General features: G+C 41.9%; 2 protein-coding genes across 3 annotated transcripts in view; one reads left to right on the plus strand and one right to left on the minus strand.

Moving 5' to 3' along the window:
• Nucleotides 1-53: 53 nt before the first annotated feature.
• Nucleotides 54-13,625, minus strand: pum3 (pumilio RNA-binding family member 3). Of its 2 annotated transcripts, XM_056433000.1 has the most exons (19): nucleotides 13,559-13,576; nucleotides 12,979-13,022; nucleotides 12,810-12,877; nucleotides 12,531-12,725; nucleotides 11,978-12,164; nucleotides 11,233-11,308; nucleotides 10,805-10,898; nucleotides 10,201-10,267; nucleotides 9,885-10,059; nucleotides 7,872-7,975; nucleotides 6,480-6,558; nucleotides 6,131-6,229; nucleotides 5,545-5,598; nucleotides 5,344-5,424; nucleotides 4,156-4,298; nucleotides 3,523-3,745; nucleotides 2,830-2,917; nucleotides 2,619-2,709; nucleotides 54-721 (listed from the first exon to the last, which is right to left on the minus strand). In XM_056433000.1, the coding sequence occupies exons 2-19, from the start codon at nucleotides 13,014-13,016 to the stop codon at nucleotides 592-594; spliced, it is 1,992 nt and encodes a 663-aa protein (XP_056288975.1). In that variant the 5' UTR covers nucleotides 13,017-13,022; nucleotides 13,559-13,576; the 3' UTR covers nucleotides 54-591. The 2 variants fall into 2 exon arrangements, with proteins under 2 accessions (XP_056288975.1, XP_056288976.1); XM_056433001.1 differs by lacking the exon at nucleotides 12,979-13,022 and having other exon boundaries at nucleotides 13,559-13,625.
• A 481-nt stretch (nucleotides 13,626-14,106) lies between these two features.
• Nucleotides 14,107-23,548, plus strand: part of LOC130205671 (cilia- and flagella-associated protein 44) — a 37,149-nt gene continuing 27,707 nt past the window's right edge. The window contains 15 exon segments of the mRNA XM_056433171.1: nucleotides 14,107-14,182; nucleotides 16,503-16,635; nucleotides 16,807-16,969; nucleotides 17,590-17,692; nucleotides 17,788-18,004; nucleotides 18,180-18,294; nucleotides 19,276-19,440; nucleotides 19,575-19,724; nucleotides 19,825-19,872; nucleotides 20,213-20,309; nucleotides 20,437-20,531; nucleotides 20,620-20,823; nucleotides 21,196-21,306; nucleotides 21,396-21,548; nucleotides 23,147-23,362. Of these exon segments, the coding sequence (XP_056289146.1) occupies nucleotides 14,107-14,182; nucleotides 16,503-16,635; nucleotides 16,807-16,969; nucleotides 17,590-17,692; nucleotides 17,788-18,004; nucleotides 18,180-18,294; nucleotides 19,276-19,440; nucleotides 19,575-19,724; nucleotides 19,825-19,872; nucleotides 20,213-20,309; nucleotides 20,437-20,531; nucleotides 20,620-20,823; nucleotides 21,196-21,306; nucleotides 21,396-21,548; nucleotides 23,147-23,362 (2,046 nt within the window).

Consider the following 23,548-nt stretch of genomic DNA (forward strand, 5'->3'; position numbering starts at 1 on the left):
GTACATGTCTGAAGCAGCAGTCAGCAAGCTATTAGCATAGCATTACGACTGGAAGGAGTTGGGGGATTTTTTTTATTTGCATACATATTCTTTTCAGCCAATACAATTATTGTTCAGAAAGCTACAAAAAGTTCAAATAAAAAATAAAGGTGGCAGTCGGGACTAATAGAAAATATGCGCCGATCACATTTACATTACAAGGAAAACATTAGTCTGTATTTAGTGATGGTTTTATTTGTCCAAGCTTTTAAAATGTGGAAAAATATGACATTTGATTGAATTACTTATGTGCATTCTTGCTGCCAGCCCAGAAGAGGCATCTGTATATTTTAATCTGTTTACTTGTATCGTCACCTCGTCCCGATAGCATCTTTTTTTCATTTCTCGCAGGTACAATTCTCAACATTTACACACAAATTCACATCTGTTTCTCCCCATCAGGGATGGACTTGACAACGGTGCTCCAGGTTCAGGTTGTAGCCACTTCCTGTAAAATGCCAGCACTTGTCTGCGTTTTCTGGTAAAAAAGACCCACTGCTGCACAGGAAGTGATGCCTTTTAATATCACAAGTCTGTTTTGGAATCAAAAGTCTACTTGTTCAGATTCTCGAGCAGGATTTCAGCTCCTTTATTGTTGCCGATGCTGCTGAGCTCTGCTTTGATGGACTCCAGCGCCACCTTCACCTCTGCTGCCACAGACTTGTCGTAGCTCTTCAGGAGGCTGCACACAGAAACGCAGGCAAAGCTCACAAAGGTTAGCGTGGGGCCAGCTATCCAAATATTATCCAATAAATAGGATTTCCTACATTGAACTAAATATATTTGATGTCTTGGCTTTGATGTTTGATTGAGTTGTTAACCATTTCTAGTTAAAGAGTCAGTTCACCCACATATGGGGCTCCATCTTTGTGTTGGCCTGTCCAACGCTGTCCATAAGTTTTAGTTAAAGCCCCACTATGTAGTTTTTCCCTTTTAGCGCCCCATTCAGTTTTTGAGGTATTTAACGTTTACTTCAGTGTCGTAAATACCCAGTTACGATAGACGATAGACGCAGCCTCGCAGACACTTATATTGAGTTAGGATCATGTGTTGTCCTGTATTATAATTATAATTATTATTATTTGTACGTGTCACGGGTTATAAAAAGGTGACGAGGGGGAGGTGACGCAAGTTTTTTTTTGTTTGGAGCGTGCTGACAGGCGGCGGACTCAGAACGGCAGCAATCCGGCGACCGTTTCTATTTTGGATTTATACCAACGGGCGGGATCACTAATACGAAGACTGCGCAGGAACACTGAACTGGGCCCAGCACCTACCGGACTAGGGTGAAGTAGCGCGGGGATTGAACGCGGCACCTCCCCACGTTTCCGCCTGGTCGGTCAGCTGTTTGCCGGCTTTTGGGGGGAAGGGGGTGTGTGTGAGCGTGCAGTCATTACCTTCGCATTGAAAATGCCGGAAGGTTATGTTTTGATCGCCGTGTATTTATTTATTTATTTATATGCGTGTTATTCGCAAATCTCAAAAGGTATTGAACCGAATCGCATGAAATTTGGTGGGATGATTGTTTATTATCCGGGGACCAGTTGATTAGATTTTGGGATCGATCGGGTCAAAGGTCATGAACAGGTCAAAATCTTTCGCAGAACTCAAAAGGTATTGAACCGAATCGCATTAAATTTGGTGGGATGATTGTTTATTATCCGGGGACCAGTTGATTAGATTTTGGGATCGATCGGGTCAAAGGTCATGAACAGGTCAAAATCTTTCGCAGAACTCAAAAAGCATTTAACCGAATCGCATGAAATTTGGTGGGATGATTGTTTATTATCCGGGGACCAGTTGACTAGATTTTGGGATCGATCAGGTCAAAGGTCAAGGTCAAAGGTCATGAACAGGTCAAAATGTTCTTGAATCGCATGAAATTTGGTGGGATGATTGGTTATTATCCGGGGACCATTTGATTAGATTTTGGGATCAATCGGGTCAAAGGTCAAGGAAAGGTCAAACTATTTTTTTTACCATAGCACGATACATTTTTGTCCAATTGGCATGCAACTAATGCCAAAATGTTCATAATTCAATGCCCAATCTTGTGATATGCGAAGGTATGCGCTCTACCGAGTGCCCATTCTAGTTTACTTTTGTTTTGGGGGACTGCAAAGACTTTGGGGACTGTCGGGATCCGGGGATTATACTTCGTTTTGAGTGGGTTTGATTTTTTAGTGTATGTGTTCATTTTGGGGGCTTGCAGATGCATTGAATTTGATTTAATATAATAACATTTGGGTTTCCGCATATCGACTGTGTTTTTCTTTTACGACCATTTGAGCAGAGAGTTAACACCAGAATTCACAGATCCGCCCATCGCCATATTAAAAGTCATTGTAGCGGCACAATTTTTTTCAAGCTGTTATTTTAAGGTACAATTGTTACATAGTGTTGCTTTAATCTGTTATATTGTGGTCACTTTAGGTGTCTGACAACATTATGGAAAGGACTCTAGAGAGAAATAAAATATTAGCCTGGCCACACAAACGCCAAGTGTCCATCTGGGTTAACTGATTCATGATGGAACAGTGTATGTTGGAATCGGATTGTGTGTGTATTTTCACACTGACCTGCAGAGCACCATGGCGCCTCTGTTGACCTTGACCCAGGTCTTCAGATTGTCTGTTCCCACTGTATCCACCAGTATCCTTCCGAACCGCTCTGAGAGAGACAGGAGACATGGTTACTGTTGAAATCATAAACACTTCAATGACTCCATGTCTCTCTCCAAGTTCATTTTTATGGCATGCTGCCATAATCTGATCATAGCCGTGCCTTTACCTTCCTTGCCGGCCTCTGCCAGCGTTGTGTCCTGCTCCATGAGCCATTTCAGCACCAGGTGTCCTGCTGGATGCTCCGCCATGTGAAGCTGCAGCAGAAACAAATATATATATATTAGTGCTGTGAAAAATAACGCGTTAACTCAGTTAATTAAATTACAGGATTAATTAGTTATTTTAACTCATTTAACGTATGCGCAGAATGAGCTTCCAATCCGTCTGTTGTTGGTCGTCTCGAACCAGCAGCGTGTCATTCTGTCTCTACGTGTCGCGTTAACACGACTCCGATCTCCGTCTCGCGCGCCGCAGAGCTTGGATGCTGGCGCGCGCACTGATGAGCAAGTTATGTGCCCCCCTGTGTATAAAATGCAGGGCTCTCAAGTGTCTGCACGCATCAGGACGGAGCAAAGAAAAGTCACTCCCCCCCCCCCCCGTCAACAACTCTTCTCGGAGCTCTTGCCTGTCTTGAGAGCCCTGTAAATGTATATATGTGATTAATCATGATTAATCCACAGAAACCTGTGATTAACCTGATTAAAAATGTTAATCGTCACACACACACACACACACACACACACACACACACACACACACACACACACACACACACACACACACACACACACACACACACACACACACACACACACACACACACACACACACACACACACACACACACACACACACACACCTCTCCGTTGGTCCCTCCTGGTACCAACTCGTGATTGGCTAGCTGCGCAACGGCTGTCATGGCGGGCCGCAGGTCCCCACAGGCTGAAGCCAGGATGTCACTAATGGTGACGCTGGATGCCTTGTCTGTCACCATAGTGGCAGCGTTGTCACGGAGATGTTCCAGCAACGGTGGAGAGACGACTTCCAGCAGCTCCTTCCTCCGAACTGCCATGTCCTTTTTACTGATGGGAGGAACGCAGAGCCAATTATTTGCTTGGACCTTAAATACTCTCTGCCAATTAATTGATTAATTACCTTTCCTACAGGAGGCATTTCTATTCAGGTCATTATAAATTAGGACTTCAGAGATGCTTTTGTTTTGGTGTGTGTTGTAAGGCCAACATAACTAGATGGCCTTCGGCTTGCGGTGCTCAAAGCGGCAAAAAAATATTGCGCTTGTTGAGGCTAAGCTCAGCTGAGGAGAACGCCATCAATGTTTACATCACGCCCTGTCACGAGCACGAGAAATCAAAAACCATGGCATTTGTGATAAAAACCAAACGTGGCAACATTGTACTCCATTCCCTTTCGTACTGTTAGAGGGGTTGCTCCTAACTTTAACAGGATTGGTTAGGAAGATCGTGTCTGTTACCTGTGTGTGTTTCCGTCTCCTTGCTGCAGCACCTTGATGATCTCCGGCAGCAGGTGAGCAGGGTCTCTGGGACTCAGCAGGTACAGCAAAACCTTCTTACCATATTTATTACCGATGACCTCATCAAGAGACAGCAAGATCTCCTGAACAGGTGAGACAAGATTATTAATTGTTTTACAGGTCACATCACACTTGTCTGATTTTCTAGGAAAAGTGCAGCGGCCATCTCAATCATCTGGAGTCGGTATTTCAAAACTTGTAATCCAGATCAGAATGATCCGGATAACCAAATCCCCCCCATCCTCAGCCACGGATCAACCTGATCTATCCCGGTATTTCAAAACTTTGCGGGATTGGATCAGAGTGATCCTGATACCGGCAGATTGCGATTTCCAAATCTGGCCCCGCCCCCTGGATCACAGACAGGTAACAGGAAATGGAGCAAACATTTTACAGAAAAAAGGAGACGCTGGCACTACTATTGTCTCTAAATGTAGGTATAATCTTGGTCAGTTTTGATGCGTCCTAAAACGAGATAAAAGGCAATCACTATATTGAGTTGACAAATTATGTAATTCCACAAAGTTAAAAGGATAGCTCGGCGAAGTCAAATAAAGCCGAGTTCGCGGTGACGCGAGCTAACGCTACTCCATTGACTTCTGTGTTAAGGAGCTAACAAGCAAGTAAAGAGGCTAGCGTCTGTACGTCGCGGTCCACATTTTAATGCATTTACTCGCAAGGCATTGTGTGTAGATTTTAAAATGTGTTGTACATCTCTCCGATGTGAGGTTCTGGGACAGGGATGTCTATGTGTACAGATTGTAAATCGCTCTGAGTCAAATTTGTAATTTGTGATAATGGGCTATACAAAATATACTGAATTGAATTGCATTTTTAGGAAACAGTTTTCAACAAAAAGGGAAAGCTTAAAACCTTAATATGTGTTCTCTTTCCAGATGTTTGTGGAAAGAGAAGACAGACAGTTAACACAGAGCTGCCCCAAATGTCATAACCTTTTGAGCTTTGGCTATGAAAATTAAGTGTGTGTGCTGAATGCATGTTAATAAATACATTTGACTGATTTTCAACGAATACGTTGTCTTTTTTTTTTACTTCAGTTTTTCACTGTGTTCTCTGAAACGTGCAAAGAAAATAAACATTGATCAAACATTGTTACTTCACACTTACTGAAAGAACAGCCTGTTTGACAAGCTTGGTGTCGTCCACGCAGTCGAACATGGCCAGAAGAACTAGGTGACCGAACTCCCCCTGTGCACAAATTAATCTTGGTAAATAATGAGCATTTAATTTCTGATCTTTAAAAAAAAAAAAAAACGCAAATAAAGCATGGTTGTATTATGAATTAATGCAGGAGCATTGAGAACTCACCGTGGCAAACTTTACAATGTAGGTTTTCATAGTTTTGATAATTACTTTTCTGTCCTGAAAAATAAAACACCTTTGAAATGCCAAATTTACTAATTATAGTCTGATGAATATTCGTTTCTCCGACAACAATGAGTAGTATAAATAAAGGAACGATTCACCATCCTTTATGTGGATATCTGTGTTGATGGTAAATGTAGTCTGTAGAAATAACTTGTTTGTGTGCCATGTTGACAGAGAAAGCAGAGTTTGCATTGCATTCTTTTTTTCTTCCTGCATGTCGATGAAAGAACTACCGCATGTTCAGTCGTAATTATTCGAACCTGTGGTGCGAGGATATGCAGCGGAGAGACCGTTGCTGCTGTATGAGCCGTGCAAGAGGATTTGGTCGCTACAGACTATAGCCAGAAGATAACGCAGTGCACCCTGGTACATGTAGGCACTTAACGGCAGGGCTCTGCAAGCAGGAGAAGTCAATGTTTCTGTCTATTTAGCATGCACTGCTTCAATTGACTACATTTACCATCAGCACTGGTCACACGAAGGGCGGCACATTTTTCTTTGTGTAAATGTGTGTCCACACACACACCTTAGCCGTCCCGTGCCAAAAACAGTGCATTGCCACTCGTGCTCCGTCGTGTGTGTGAGCCATGTAGACGACAGACTCTCTGATCGACTCAATCATTTCCTGCTCACATCAGAACAGAGGGAAAACGTCAGTGGTGAATACAGAGCTCCAAAAATAATGTATCAACCTATCTTTTATTGTGAAATGTTGTGTTCCTACAAAGATGTAATATTTTTCTTCTACATTAGGTCATATATCTGCAGATTTCTTTGCATTTTAAAGCACACTGTAGCCTTCCTAAAAGGTAGTACTAGGGAAATAGATGACTACTCAAATATTGACATCATCATGTGAGGTGTCAAAGTCTTACCGTTTTCGGTTTGTCGGGTGCGAACAGGAAGAAGTCCAGAAAGACTTTGTGGACCAGAGAGTGTTTGATCACTTGTTCTCTGAAACCGAACAGCAAAAGATGTAGTTAAATTATTTTAAAATTATACATAAAAGCAAATGGCAATGAATAGAAAACAAATCACAATTTCAATTCAAATGGTAAACTATATTAGGAAATGGGGGAATGAAAGGAAATAAAGTTGCATACCCAGTTTCTCATTACATTGAACTAGTCCAAGAAATAATGATTTAAAAAACTCGCGCTTAACTTGGTTCCAATCTCAAAGCAAATTATATTACTTCCACCACATAAATATTGTGAATCTTATTCGTCAAATCCTCAACTGGAAATCCCTCAACTCTTCCATGTTGGTACTACGTTTTACCAGACATGATTAGGCTTTTGATGATTAGTCTCTTTTTCCTCTCCTATTATTCCCATAACTACAAACTCATGAGGGGTGCAGGTGACTTCTTACTTTTCTTTATAATAAACATTTTAAGAACAAAAGGTCCTCCGCTCTGACTAAGACAGTGATCGGGATCTATAAAAATAGTAATAACAACTTTATATTGTCATTATATATTATATGGTTAAAGTCATTCATGAACCAACTTCCTTTTTTTTGGCCTGAACAAGTCTTCAAGGACTCGTGTGCTTTGCTGAGCCATGAGTCTGTTCTGCTTGGTTGTCACAATACCATAATTATAACTTCTAGACGATACCTGCGATAAATATCATGATACCCGATACCAGAATATATACACAATACCGTACTGGTATATTTATTTACAATAGTAATAAAATAAAAAACATTAAAGCTGAAGACGGTCGTTAAAAGCTCCGCAACTTAATGCCACTCGCTGTGTGTGTGTGTATGAGCGCAGCACAATGCGTACGGACAGCATTTAACGGAGCGGTGCTGTGATCGCGCGCTCTCTTAATGCTCTTGATGCTAAAAATATGCAAAATCATATTATTTTTAACGTACGGATACCGTGTTAGTATCGATACACCATGCAACATTACAGCAGCAGATGTAGCGGGCTGACATTCAAGCTAACCCTAACCCCCCAAACGCTGTAGACATCTTAACGCTGATTGGCCAAGACTCGACACGTCCCATCAAAGATCACCATATCACATTTTCTCCGTGTCTCACTCCAATCTCATAAACGCCGGTCGGCCAGTTGACCCCCCCCCCCCAATACCCCAAAACAAAAACTCTTCGGATCTACACGATTCACGTGGATGATCTATTTTGATTTAAAAACGGCGAATTTCGCCAAAAGGTGCCAAGTTTACGGGTATGTATTCCGTTTCCGTCCCTTGACGCAGAGCTGCGACTTTGCTTGTGTTTTCTTGTCTTACTTCTGAGCCATGGGTGTGAGGATCTGTTTCATCTCGTCAATGATGTTGTTCAGCTTGTCCGGGTTCGCCTCTGCGACTTTCTCGATGGTTTTGCACACAGATGACTGGACACACGGGCAGAGAAACGTCCACAGCCAATCGGTTAGCCAGCAGCAGATATTACACACACACACACAAACATAACTGATCCAAATTCAACTTCATTGTCATTGCACATAGTACAGGTATTGAGGCAACGAAATGTCAGTTAGCATCTGACCAACAGTGCAAAGAGAGCAGTATACAAAAAAGTACAATGCAGATATAATATACAGTGGATATATATAAATTAGTGCTGTGAAAAATAACGCGTTACTCAGTTAATTAAATTACAGGTTTAACGTCGTTATTTTTTTTAACGCATTTAACGCATGCCCAGAATGAGCTTCCAATCCGTCTGTTGTTGGTCGTCTCTAACCAGCAGCATGTCATTCTGTCTCTACGTGTCACGTTAACACGACTCCGATCCCCGTCTCGCCGGATGCCGGCGTGTGTGCACACATCGGGACAAAAAAAAGTCACTTGCACCAATGTTTTAATGCAGGGGTGCTCAATATGTCGATCGCGGTCGCCGCAGAGTTCAGATGCCGGTCTTCGCGCATGAAAAGTCACTAGCACCCCCCTAACTGTTACTCATAAATGTAGTCAAACAAAAACGGAGCAAATCACCGTGTTCATGGCCCGGCAAAGACAGCGCGGTCTCCTGGCTTCAACACGTTACTGTCAGGGAAGACACAGCGCACCAAAAAAAAAGTTTTTTTGTAAAACTTTTTACCTTTTCTGATTCCGCTAGCTCTTTGCTAACTTCCGCTAGTACTTCCGCTAATACATCTACTTAGAAAGTGTATTCTGTACGTTTTCTCCGTCGAAATGTTGCAAGACCCGACTTGCTGCATTGATCGCGACTTTAGACATTGTGTGTTAGGGCTCCTCTTGTGAAAAATTATTACGAAATAAAAGAAAATGTATATGTTCTTTGCAAAGATGAGGATATGTTGAATGCTGGGATACCAAACATGCCCATGTTTATTGACGTGGTCTGCGTGAGCAAGCCGTTTAAAGGGAAGGGAGGGTCTTAAGGACGCCGGCATCCTCAGTGGAGTGGAAGAGGTTAACCCTCCTGTTACCTTTACATTTACTAACATATTTTACCCTCGGGGTCAATTTGACCCCAGCAATTAAAACCTCCAGAAAATTATTAGAATTAATATTGCTTCCCAAGTTTAAGTGTGAGGTACTTTATGTTTGTTTGTTGACTACCTAAATAGCCCTTTAAATATATAAAAAAGTTGATATTTCTTATATGTTTGACACAGTGAAAAACAGCCTGGGGTCAAATTGACCCCAAAGAACACCGACATTAAACATTGAATGGGGTCAAATTGACCCGAAAGGTAACAGGAGGGTTAAACATTCTGTTTAGGATGAAGATGTATTCATGTTCCATATGGAAGAAAACTGCTAAATAACTGCTGAGTTGCAGCACCATTGTATAGAAGAATGTATAAATGTATATATCCGTCTTTTGTCATAAATCTCTATGTTCTCACAAAATATACCGAGAATATCGGTAATATGTGATTAATCATGATTAATCCACAGAAACCTGTGATTAACCCGATAAAAAATTTTAATCGTTTCACAGCCCTAATATAAATATATATCAGTGTTTCCCCTACCATTATAATATCCGCCCGCCACCCTGTAATTTTCGTCTACCTCCTATTGAAGTCATCACCCCCCCCCCCCCGGTCAACTCTTCTCGGCTCGCGCGCGGCAGCGCTCCGATGTCGGCGCGCGCCTCGCTCAGTCGTGCACACGGGTGAGCAAACTCTCACACCATATATATATATACACATATATATGTATATACACAGTATGTATAAACAATAAAGTGAAGGTGCATGTGGATTGGGGAGCGGCCTAATGCTATTTCACACGCGCGCATTTGTGTGTGTGTGTGTGTGTGTATACCTTGCAGATGGTGAAGGTGTTTCCGTACAGCCCCTGGGTGAGCATAAGTCTCTGTGCGAGCACGGCTTTGTCGTTGTAGGCGTACTCGATGATGGACGATGCGGTAGCGTGGCGAAGCATCGTACGCACGTGACCCCTGAATGTTTTCATCACAACCGCCACCAGCTCCTTGTTCCTGCGGAGGAAAAAATAATATATATATATATACACATACATACACACACAACTTAAATAACAATGATATCTTTAAACTGGACCAAGCTAGTCTGATTGGAACGTGAACGTATGCAGAATAAATCAATCTGAGCTGACTCACCCGTACATCAGCAGTTTCTTCACCACGTGTTTGCCGTACTGCGACTTACACAAATCGACGACGTCGCCTGCGGGAGACAACAAAGCACCTGCGGTTTAGTTCTGTTTATTAGCTGCTCTATTCGTACGGCAAAAAAACCATCAATATATCTCTGAAAGCAATGTAATGCTTCCTTCTGTACACATGACATCCATTGCTTCTGTCCATCCGGGGAGAAGGACTGTCCTGTTGCTCTCCTGAAGGTTTCTTCCCTTTCCCCCCCCCCGTGAAAGGGTTGTTTCTATTTTTTGAGTTTGGACAGGGATGTCGTATGTGTACAGATTGTAAAGCCCGCTGAGGCAAATTCGTAATATTGCACTAAATAAAATAAAATAAAATTAAGGTTTAAACTATGAAAAGTTGATTCATCCAGAGAGGAAACTAACACCAGCAGGCGGATCCAATTCTTGTTATGAAACAAGCACAATGACAGCCGCTGCCATCTGCAGGTTGTCAGATTATGTAAACACTGGTTTCGAAAATGGAAATCAGACATGCAGGCAAACTGAACAACAGTACAGCTACAAAGTTAGCAGATAAAGAAGCAAACAACTTGGAGGCTCACCTTTGAGCTCCTCAAACACTTCTTGTCTCTGCTCGTGGCTGCCAAACTGGATGAAACACTGCAGCACTCTCACAGAGTCGTGAGCAAAAGCCATCTGGAGGCAGGAGGGCAGTCAGATAGGATGGCCCAAAAGAGAAGCCAAAACACAAGTTGGGTCACCATTTTCTTCCCATTCTCCAGGGTGTGAATCTGGCTTTTGTTTTTTGACTTGTCAAACTTTCTTTTCTTGGTGAATCCAGTGTATAATAACTTATGAACATACCCATGAAAATAAGACCCATGTTGTAATTGCCAATGCATGCACAGTTGAATGGCATACATATAAAATCGTACGGCAGTCTTGTACCACGCAGTTGCATCAACAGCTAATTTGTGGGCGTTTAGCACCAAACATGATGCTTTGTTTCACTCAACAGAGTGAGACTCACCTGTTTGATGTTCCCACGGACAAGATCGTGAAGCTCCGTCATCAGTTTCTTCTTCAACTCGTTGTCGCACTTCTTCCTGTTAATGCATGCATGCATCATCATCATCAGTGCATGCAGTTTTTGTTTTGTTGCAACAACATTATGACACCGCCACAAATGTGAGGGGAAGAATAAGTTTGCATGAACAATAGATGGTTTAGCCTCTGGTGAACTATGTCACACTCATCCCACCCTATTTTAACTTGTAGTTTCCTACAAGTAATCAGTAATCATCAGGTGCCCCCACAAAAGAAATTGGGGAACAAAAAGGACAATAATTGTTTCTTGGGAGGGAATTTGGGGTCTGCTTGTGCGGAGGGATGGAGTTTGTTTGTATGTTTATTTTGAGAACATTTTGAAGAAGGGCAGATGTTGAACAGGACGAGTTAGTGGAATAGGCAGAGCCGTTTCAGGAAAAAGGTTGCTGTTCGTTGCCCGTCTGTCATCTTTTAGAGAACCTGTAGCGTCGATATCTTCCCTTTTTGAGTGACGAGTAGTTTTACAAAAAACATGTGGTCTGTAGAGGAATGTTTCCATTTAACATTTACTTTCTTTTTAGTTTCAAATGGTTAAAAAATGGCCATAAAGGAGGTCAGAGTTAAATGTTCAACTCTTACTTTCTGAGTGTGTGTGTGTGTGTGTGTGTGTGTGTGTGTGTGTGTGTGTGTGTGTGTGTGTGTGTGTGTGTGTGTGTGTGCGTGCGTACTTCCTGAGGTCTCCCCACAGTTTTTTGCACTGACAAATGATCTGGAACATGTCCTTCCTCTCCGCATGCTGTCTGCTATTTTTCAGATCCTTCTTTATTTGCTGCCTATTCTTCTTGAGCTCCTCCTCCGTCAGCTCCTTTGTTTTCGGATCAAACTCGCCTTTCTTCATCCTCTTGGCCACTGGACCTGATTTCACACAAACAAAAATGCCGTAAAATTATTTCACATTGGAAATTAAGTGTTGACATAACAGCTTTAGAGCACAACAGCAAAACAGGCGACCAAGATCATGTCGTTTAAAAACATATTTTTTTTTTGTATAGTATATCTAGTTTTTTACTAGATATTTAATGTATTCTTCTAATATTTACTTGCAAGCTGTTTGATTTAGTTTAAAGTCATGTGAAATGAAAGCACAAGAGGTCTGTCAGTGAAAACGCTAACTGGTCAAAATGTTCAGCAGCAATGATATGTCAAGCCATGAAATATGCAAACTCACATCGTTATCGGACCAGGAGGTATTCAAACGAGAAAAAAAAATATTGTTCTTACCTTCGCTCTCTTCATTTTTTGCTTTAAATTGCATTGTCCTTTTCTGCGGCCCCATGCCAGCTTTGGAGGAAGGGAATTTGTGTTCTTCCTTGCTGCCAGCGCCACCCATCGACCTGCTCTTTTTCTCTGCGTTGTTTAAAGGTTTGTAGGGCTTCTTACCACCCGGCTTACTGCCAAGTTTGGTCCCCATGGAATCTGGATGGAGAAAGACATGGCAATGACAAACCTGGTGGAAAGTGATGGTGTACATCGCTGGTGATGTAAACTACGACAGCTTACCTTTTCCTTTCTGCGAGAACTTCTTTCCATCTTTTGGAAAAGAGTTCTTTTTTGATTTAGTCTCCATGCTAGTGTGCATTGCAGAGGAACATGGAGAAGAGGACCACATCAGAAAGACAGACATACATAAGTAATCAGACATTTTACCTCTAAAATAGATTTCACATACATGTTCCTCGGCCTATTTATTAAGAGCCTGAGCAGCATGTCCAGCTAAGAAGAAAACAACAACGACAAGATCATACATTACGAGATAGTTTTGAAGTCATCGCTGCTGACACTCTCTCACACACACAATTACAAAAAGATTTAGTTCGCAAACGTGTCCAGTTACCTACAACAAGAGGCACTGTTTAAAAGCCCCAGACAACAAGAAACTCACGTTAGCTAGCTAGCTGTTAGCTACATCCGTCTAGTAATAAACGTCAGATAAACGACCCCGGGATAAACCCTGAGGAAACTATAGAACTGATACTTAAGTACGTTTTGCTGGTAACTCGGTGAGGTTACTTGCCACGCAGTTCAATTCATTTAGATTAATATGTCACGACTTCACCTGGTCAATGTTAGCGTTTAAGAGATTGGGTAATTTTTTCCCCACCGAAGCAATAACCTAGTTTACAGCAGAAATAAACAATGCCTTTGACGTCAACACATGTCATTACTGTCGATAACACCAATCGTTAGTTTATCCTTCCCAGTAACAGGAACAATAACACAATAAACATGTTTTTACCGGTGTAACTTACATTTCAGACCTACACACACACGATGTCCCAGCTCAGTCCCATGCGTTCCGTGACCGGCGTGGTTTACGGCACAAGACGTCCAATCAAACTGAACCTTCACTGTCGTAAAGCGTAGACTGTCGCAACCACGCAGCATATTTTCTGAAACCTCACAGCGACAACTCTGAAGTGGAATATTAGTGTTAACCCTTTGCATTTGCGACATGTTTTCCGAAAATGTTTCCCTACTCAGCCTCTGGTTGTCTTTTTGTTTAATTCTAAAATAAAGCAACTCAAAAAACATCTGTAATAAAACTACATTAACCAGCAGGCTCGGCAGAGGAGTGACTTTCCTTGTTGCCTGGCAACGCCTCCAAACTAAAACGGACTAGCGGACGTTAATCAAGTGAAAATTCAGGTAAAACGTTTAATTAAGTGTTAGTTTGACATAGAATAACTGTAAGTGAAATGCTAGTTCGTTGTTGATGCTGTATTGTGCTTTATTATCACTTGCAGTGTCCTTTGGTTAAATTGGAGAACAAGCAGTTGATTCAACGTTAACAGCGGAAATGTTGGAAGAAAACACAACTTCTGTTGGTGAGCGGGCGGAGAGCTCACCGACAGCGTCACATGGAAACGGTGAAGGTAACGTTTTCTCCATCAAAGCGTATTATTTTCAATTAGAGCACTTTTGCGGTGAGTGTCTTCGACAAACTGTCCTGGACTCTGTTGCCCCTTAAAAGGTCAAAAGTTAAACGTAACACCACATCCCTGGATAAATGACGCCACCAAAGAGGCATTGCATAACTACCAAAAGGCAGTTACAGAATCAAGAACCTCCTTCTTGTCTAATTTAATTCTAGAGAATTATTCAAATCCCAGTCTTATTCAAGGTCATAGACACATTCATAAACCCCTCCCCCTGTCATTGTCCTGATGCCTCACAAGAGATGTGTGAGCAGTTTTTTTATTATTTTAATATAGGGTAAAGAAAATAAGACACAAAATGACTCCTCCAACCCGTGTTTTACATGCCAGTAGGGACATTCAAAACTATTTTAGTATTTTTCAAACAGTATCATTGACCTGTTCCCCCCCATTTTATATCACACATGAAATCAGCCACATGCAGCCTTGATTTTATTCCGACAAAATTTCTCAGAGATTATTGGCACAGAAGGGCCCAGTATTTTATTAATTATAAATAGCTCCATGCAAGTGGTACTTTCCCATCAATTTGTAAACATGCTATCGTACAACCACTTTTAATTTTTTTTCAAAAGTTTTAGAAAAAGTGGTTTCAGCAACTTTGAGCTTTTATGAATCAGAATAACATATCTGAGAAATTTCAGTCAGGTTTTAGATTACTTCATAGCACAGAAACCAATAATTTCACAAATTAAACATACTGTCATGGTCAGGCCTGGAAAAAGTCATTCATGCACTCATTTTCTCCAGACTGGACTACTGCAACTCCCTCTTTTCCGGCTTAAATCAAAAATCCATCTCCCGCTTCCAACTATTCAAAAATGCAGCAGCTAGGCTTCTGACTGGTTTTAACAGTCAACATCACATTACCCCAGTCCTGGCTCCCTATTCGTTTTAGAATTCATTTTAAGACTGATCACCATGGCTCCAAGCTACATCATTGAAATGTTGGCCGCACGCAGCCTTAGATCCTCTGGCCGTTCCAAAGTCAAGGATGAAATCAAAGGGTGACAGTGCTTTTGCTATTAGAGCCGCTTGACTTAAGAATAAGCTACGGGACGGGATAAGGCAAGATGGAGGTAGAGAGGAGTAGTGGGCGGGACATCAGCAGGGCCATGGCATCAGACCCTGCAGCCAGGTCTAATGGACCCTATGAGACGTGAAGTCACAAGGACTCCGGAGAGGAAGCAAAGTTAATAATGTGCAGTGGAGAGATGAAAATTCATGCATGAGTAGAGAAAGAAGAGTAGACAGGTGTGTATCCTAAAATGTCTCCCAGCAGCCTATAGCAGCATATTTAGGGGCTGGACCAGGGCAAACCTGATGCAGCCCTAACCATAAGCGCTATCAAAGAGGAAAGTATTTTTGTCTACTCTTAAATGAGGTAACTATGTCTGCCTCCCGGACTGAAGGTGGAAGCTGGTTCCATAAAACAGGAGCTTGATAACTGAAGGCTCTGGCTCCCATACTACTTTTTAAGACAAGTAGCCCCGCATTTAGTGAGCGCAGCACTTTAGTGGGGCAATATGGCACTACAAGCTCCTTAAGATATGATGGGGCATCACCAATCAAGGCTTTGTGTGAGGAGAATAATTTTAAATGTGATTCTTGATTTTACGGGTAGCCAGTGCAGAGCAGCTAATACAGGAGTAATGTAATCTCTTTTTTAGATTTAGTGAGAACACAAGCTGCAGCATTCTCGATCAACTGGAGGGACCTAAGAGAGCACCCTGAAAATAAGGAGTTGCAGTTATCTAGTCTAGAAGTGAGAAATGATGTGTCTGATTTTTGAAATATTACGTAGATGAAAAAATGCAGTTCGTGAGATTTGCTTCACGTGGAGTTAAAGGACAAGTCCTGATCCAAGGTAACACCCGGATATTATTTTCAGTGGTGTTAGATGCCAGGGCAATGCCATCTACAGAAACCACATCACCAGATAATTGATCCCTGAGGTGTCCAGGGCCAAGTAAAATAACTTCAGTTTTGTCTGAGTTTAACATCAAGAAGTGGCAGGTCATCCATGTTTGTATGTCTTTGATACATGCTTGAATTTTAGTGAGCTGGTTGATCATCTACGTTTCAGTTTTTAAAACTGTAATTCTTGAGAGAAAACATAACATGACGGTGGCTGGAAGCTGCTGTCATGTTTTATGTTTCCTCCTCTCCATGTCTGACAATAAAGTTGCTCTGCACACTCCAAGTGTCAGAGCAGTTTTACTTCTTCATATGTTTCTTTCCTCACAATGAACACCAGTGGAGCAGCAGGAGGTTGAAGAGGGATCGAAGAAGCGGCGCTCGGCAGACATGTACTACAAGTATGAGGAACTTCACTCCAGACCGTCCATCACACCTGACTCTGAAATCCCAGAGAACCTCCTGCACCTCTCGTATCCTTCTTTGAAAAGTACCTCAGTCTCATTAAAAACTATTGTATGCCACATCTCCTCTGACTTTCTCTCAGCATACTTGGCAAATAAGTGGTGAGAGAACATCTAAAGTAAATCTTGCATGATGTTTTGGTGAATCTGAATTTGATCCTTAATCCGCCGTGCATTCAGTCACTCCTTTGGCTATGACAGTGGGCGCAGGGGGAACCTGCAGCTCCTGGACGACAGGACTCTGGTCTTTATAGCAGGGAACCTGCTCGTCCTGTTGGACATTTCCACCAAGGAGCAGAAATACATCCGCTCCTGCAGCGGAGGAGGAATCGGCTCCATCACGGTAAGATGGTTGCCAAACTACACACCAAGTGACCTCTGAGGCGTCTGTCTGTGAGCAAGTGAGTGAGTGCAGAGGGTGCTAGTGAGATAAATAGACAGGTATACTCAAGTGCAACTTTTAAAATTGTAGCTGTAACTTCAATAGCTGTACTTTGACCTTTTTTTCAGTGATGTACCCTCTGTGAATTTATTTTATAGCCCTTATCCCTTAGCATTCCATATATCAGAAAATACTTGTAACAGCCATACATTAATTTGTTTTGTAAATTAAGGTTTTTTCTTCTCTAAAATCAAAATGAAGATATGTATTGTAAAATTCCAGACACTTTTTTTTCTGAAAAGTTATTTTTAAATTTGGAAAAAGGAAATTATCTTGATTTGGTTTTTCAGGTGACGATCCCCAAGTGTATGCTCAGTGATGCCGCCTAAAATATGATATGATGTGATATACGATTTCAAATTGGGTCAATAATTCAGTAAAATACAATTTCACAGAAATACCCATGAGAGTCTACAAATGTTTTATCCTACTTTCGGATATACTGCATAAACATGCACGTGAAGACAAAATGCATCACTGATTATTGCTTGAAAATAATGTATTTGTGTATGTGTGTCAAGGCACACCCTAGCAAGGAGTACTTTGCTGTCGCAGAGAAGGGAACGCAGCCCAACATCATAGTATATGAATATCCCTCGCTACGACCGTTCTGCATCCTCAGAGGTAAATGGGACCAAGATGCATTGAGATCTACTTTTTTTCAAAATGATTCAGATATTTTTTCGAAGAGAATCATTTAACCTTCTTATTGTGTGTAGGCGGTACGGAGCGGGCGTACAGCTTTGTGAATTTTAACCCTGATGGGAGCCTGCTGGCCGCTGTGGGAAGCGCACCCGACTACATGCTGACGCTGTGGGACTGGAGGAAGGAGGAAGTAATGCTGAGCTGCAAGGCCATTTCTCAGGAGGTCTACCGAGTCAGCTTCTCCCCATATAACCCGAGGCTGCTCACATCATCAGGATCTGGACACATCAAGTAAAGGGCATACTGTATCCTGCTAAAACCCTGTAACTCTGTAAAAGCACTGCTCTAAAAAATGACTTCAGACATCAGAAGCTAAATAACTCCATGACATAGGTTTTGAAGAAAATAAGTTAGTTTATGTGTTTTCAAAAAAGGTGAAAATACTTTCTGTCCTTCTCTCTCCCAGGTTCTGGCAAACGGCCAGCACATTCACAGGCCTTAAGTTGCAAGGAGTTATGGGACATTTTGGGAAAACTGCAGCGACTGATATTGAGGGCTATGTGGAACTTCCTGATGGAAAGGTCTGTGCCCTGCTGGTCTGGTTGGGTTGGGTTTTTTGGTTGAGTTTTTTGCAAAAGTCAGGAAGGGCACGAAATGTATGGAAGACTCTCACTATTTGACATGTTGCAGTGAATAATGATTTCAAAGTCACACAATAACACAAGCAAACTAACCAATCGAGGCAGCGGTAGACCAGTGATTCTTGTGTCTTGCGAGATAAAATTACTGGTTTTTTCATAGGAGTCTAGTCTTTTTGACGAGAGCATAGATGGGTAACTCACACTTAAACTTATAAGGAAGAATTTAATTTCGGTGGCAGGAATACGGTTTGCTGCTGCCCCCTTCAACAGACATTTATTGCTTAGTTTCCGTGTTGGTACTCCTTTCGGTTGCTCCAAACTGTGTGGATAGTACACATATGGATGAGTACCTCATACAAAAACTCACAGAAAAAAATCGGAACTATCCCTTTCCCTTTTGAAAAAGTAAAATTATGGTTATTTATATATATATAAATATATATATATATACTGTATATATATTTTTGCATTTATTGATAAATACATTGACCGAAAGCTCCTGAGAACAAATGTTTTATATACATAGTATGCAAGACACGAAAGGGGGAAGAATACCCAATAAATATCACCATGAAATAGTTGATCACTTAAATGTAACTTTTTTTTACCTAGTAAAGTTTTCTGAAAAGTAATTTTTATATTTAGAAACAAGGAACTATCTTGATTTGGTTTTACATGTGCATTTATGACCATTGACCATCCCCAAGAGTGTGCTCAGTGATCCCACTTACAATATGATATGATGTGATATATACGATTTCAAATTAGGTCCATAATTCAGTAAAATACAATTTCACAGAAATACCCATGTATACATATATTGTATTCTAATTTGGGATATACTACATTAACATACTCTAAAAGACTAAGAAAATGAACAGTTACTTCCGACCCCCGACGCCCTTCGTCTCCTCCTGTCAGGTGGTGTCTGGCTCAGAATGGGGTAACTTGTTGCTGTGGGATGGGAATGGCATCAAGGTGGAGATTTGCCGTGAGAAGGGGCGGAACTGCCATGCGGGGACGGTACAACCTTTCGCCCTGGGAGATGGACAGCTGATGACGTTTGGCTCTGATGGAGTGGTCCTGGTGAGATCATATGCTTCACTTTGTCGTTGGATGTTTTTCAAAAAATAACTTAACTGAGCAGGGATGATGACCCAGATGGAGGCTTTATATTTAACTGGCATGACTTTGTAACCCTCCCCCTCTGCCCCATGCAGCTTTGGGACTTTGAGAGCATCGACACTGCCGACAGTACCGGCGACGGCAGCAGGTTTGAGCTTGAGCCCATAAATGAGATTGTGGTTGGACAGAACGTCTGCCTCTCCTCTGTGGTGAGGAGCTCCTTGCCTGACATCTGTTTTGTTCAGGTCAGAGGGCGAAACGTCAAAGGCCATTTGCAATACATGATCCGGCCGTATTTTGATCACACAATTCCAAACCTAATCTCTCCACCCTTTGGTCTTATAGGATTCCACTGGAGCCATCTGGAAACTGAATCTTTCATTCATCAATATGGTTTGTTTTGTTTTATAGAGTTGTTATGTATGTTTTAAGCTTTGTTTGAAGCAAAGTATTACATTCTTGGTCAGCTAGTGTGTCATTTCTAACATTGCTTCGATGATTGATGATCTTTTTTTAAATCTTTTATGAGCTGTGCTGATTGTAAGAAAAACTTGTGTGAGGAGAGAAAATTGTTAACATTGATCTGCACCTTTTTAAAAGTCAGTGTTTGTTGCTCCAAAAGCCTGAAAGCAGAACATATTGTATCGTCACATGTCATGATAAAGAGTACAATGAATAAATGTGGTCTCCTCTCCTAGTGAAGAAACAGTAGGTGTATCCTCTGTGTGTGCAGACTCTTCCAGAGTGCCTGTTTTCCTTCCACGCCGGGGCGATCCAGGGCCTGGATGTGTCAAGGAAATCTCACCTGATGGCCACGACCACTCTCGACCGTGCGAGCCACGCATTTCCACACCTGCGCCACTGTTCATGTTTGCAAATACACAGACTCAAATACACACACACTGGATATATATATATATATATATATATATGTCTGCCTCTGTCCCTGATCTCCAGGTTCAGTCAAAGTTTTTGACTTCCTCGCCAAAAGAGAGCTGACCAGCAGACACTTCAATCAGGGTGGAACTGCTCTCTGCTGGGCTCCACCTTTGGTGCGTGAGAATGATTCCATGCTACACTTTTTGATGACTAAGTACTCAGAGATAACTGACCTGTGATGCTCTGGCATTTTGTCTTTAGGTGAACCAGAGCGGAAGTTTACTGGTGACAGGCTTCGAGGATGGGGTTGTACGGTTACTGGAGCTGTACGACCCTCAAAGGCTGCAAGTGGTCACCAAGCGCAAAGGAGATGCCATGCTGAGCCTCAAACAGGCCTTCAAACCCCATAATGCCCATGTAACTGCTATTGCATATGAGCGAAATGGAGAGATCTTAGCCACTGGGGTAAGAGGTTTTCCAAGAAAAACACCTTGTTTCAGAAAATGTTTTGAAATAAATCTTTTCAAAGTTTAAATCTCTTGATATTGCCTCACCCTCAATCTCATAATGTCATTAAACACACATGAATGTCATGGGTCAAATGCTCATTTTGACGGAAACAACACAATTTCCATCTTTATTTTGCAAGATTAAATATCTAAATTTACATAAATTCAGATTGAGGTTCAATTCTGTCCATACTATCTGTAATCTGGTAGACATTACCGCTGGTGGAGGGTTTTGAGAAGTTTCTATCAATTTTTTTGTTTAACTTTTTCCTTTCTTTTCCTTACTTTTCACACCTTTCCGTCCTCTCACCTCCCCCCTCCCCCTCAGAGCTGTGACAACACTGTGTTCTTTTTCACCGTCGGGGAAAAATACAACCCCATCGGCTTTGTCCACGTTCCTGGGCCGGTGCAGGCGCTGGAGTGGTCTCCTCATTCTCACGTAAGTCAGGTCTCCCACCCTCTTTCACCCAAATGTCTATGTGATGGAAAATCATGTATTCAACCGATTTCTGTTACCATTTCACCCAGACTGAAAGCAGGCTGCTCATCCTGTGTCAGAGTGGTCATGTGGTCGAGGTTCACAGTCCTGATCCGGAGGCACATAGGCCAACCGAAACCTTCCAGCTGACTGAATTGCCCAGCAGATCTTTCAGGTTCAGGAGTATCAAATCTCGAATCAAGGTGAGGGCTTTGTTTCTCTTTGTCTTTTGTTTGTAGGTTAATGGTTAATGATGTCTCTCTTGTTTAATATCAACACCATAATTACTCATTGTCGATCAAACCAGAGGAGTTCGACCAGCTCACTAAAATTCAAGCATGTCTTAAAGACATAAAAACTTGGATGACCTGCAACTTCTTGATGTTACTCTACTCAGACAAAACTGAAGTAATTTTACTCGGCCCTGAACACCTCAGGGATCAATTATCTGGTAATGAGGTTTCTGTAGATGGCATTGCCCTGGCATCCAACATCACTGTAAAGAATCTCGGCGTTATCTTTGTTCGGGACTTGTCCTTTAACTCCCACATGAAGCAAATCTCACACACTGCATTTTTTCATCTACGTAATATTTCAAAAATCAGGCACATCTTGTCTCAAAAAGATGCAGAAAAACTGGTTCATGTGTTTGTTACTTCTAGACTAGATTACTGCAACTTGTTGTTATCAGGCTGCTGTAGCTCAGTGGGGTAAGGGGGTCGTCCTGCAACCCCAAGGTTGTCGGTTTGATCCCGGCTCTCCCCATTAGTTGTTGCAAGTCGAAGTGTCCTTGAGCAAGGCACTGAACCCCCAGTTGATTCCCGGGCACATCATTGCAGCCCACTGCTCCTTAATAACTAAGGATGGGTTAAATGCAGAGAACTAATTTCCCCTTGGGGATTAATAAAAGTATATATCTTATCTTATCTTATCTAATAAATCTCTTAAATCCCTCCAGTAATCCAGAATGCTGCAGCTCGTGTACTCACTAACACTAAGAAAAAAGATCACATTACTCCTGTATTAGCTTCTCTACACTGGCTCCCCTGTAAAATCAAGAATCACATCTAAAATTCTTCTCGGAACCTACAAAGCCTTGATTGGTGATGCACCATCATATCTTAAGGAGCTTGTGGCACCATATTGCCCCACTAGAGAGCTGCGCTCACTAAATGCGGGGCTACTTGTCGTTCCTAGAGTCCTTTTGATGTCATAGATCCTATCTGCCTGATGGATCATCGAGGTCTGGATCGTGGAATATGCCTACTACCAACTATGCCATGGCCCTGCTGAGACTCCGCCCACTCCTCCTCTCTACCTCCATCTGCCTGATGGATCATCGAGGTCTGGATCGTGGAATATGCCTACGACATACTATTCATACACTCTGCCGTACTCATTGAATGTGTTGTGACTCTGTAATGATTCCTTCTGTACACATAACATATATTGCATCTGTTCATGCGGGGAGAAGGATCCTCCTCTGTTGCTCTCCTGAAGGTTTATTCCCTTTTTTTCCCCAGAGAAAGTTTTTTTTTCTATTTCTTGGGAGTTTTTCCTGATCCGATGTGAGGTCCTGGGACAGGGATGTCGTATGTGTACAGATTGTAAAACCCTTTGAGGCTAATTTGTGATATTGGGCTATACAAAATAAACTAAATTAAATTGATTTAAAGTATTTTTTTGTTCATTTTTTCTTCTTCTTCTTGAATAAAAAAGCACGGATATCTGCAGAATATTTCTTGGAATTAACCAACTCTGTCAGGTTTAGATCACTCACATTTTAATTTGTGTATTTCAGAGAGAGGAGGAAATCGCAAGACGTCAAGTCGTAAAGGAGAAGAAGAAAGAGAGTGAGGAGAAGTTGAAAGAATTAAAGAAGCTGAATGCAAAACCAGAGAAAGAAGAAGAAGAAGAGGAGGAAGAAGAAGAGTTGCCTGCTATCTACATCCCTGACCCCCCAAGTCCTCTCTACTGTGGCTTCTACTCAGAGCCTGGCAAATTCTGGCTGTCCATGGTACACAACCACACACACACACACACACGCACACACACACACAGGCACACACACACACAGACACACACGCACACAAGATAGTCTTAAGTCTGGTCTTTAGTCTGAAATGTTTACTCGAAGGTAGCCTAAGTCAGGACCTGTCAATGGGCAATTATATCTAAAAATGTATGAAGTATCATACAAATA

This window comes from Pseudoliparis swirei, chromosome 15 (assembly GCF_029220125.1).
Source record: "Pseudoliparis swirei isolate HS2019 ecotype Mariana Trench chromosome 15, NWPU_hadal_v1, whole genome shotgun sequence".
Lineage (NCBI taxonomy): Eukaryota > Metazoa > Chordata > Actinopteri > Perciformes > Liparidae > Pseudoliparis > Pseudoliparis swirei.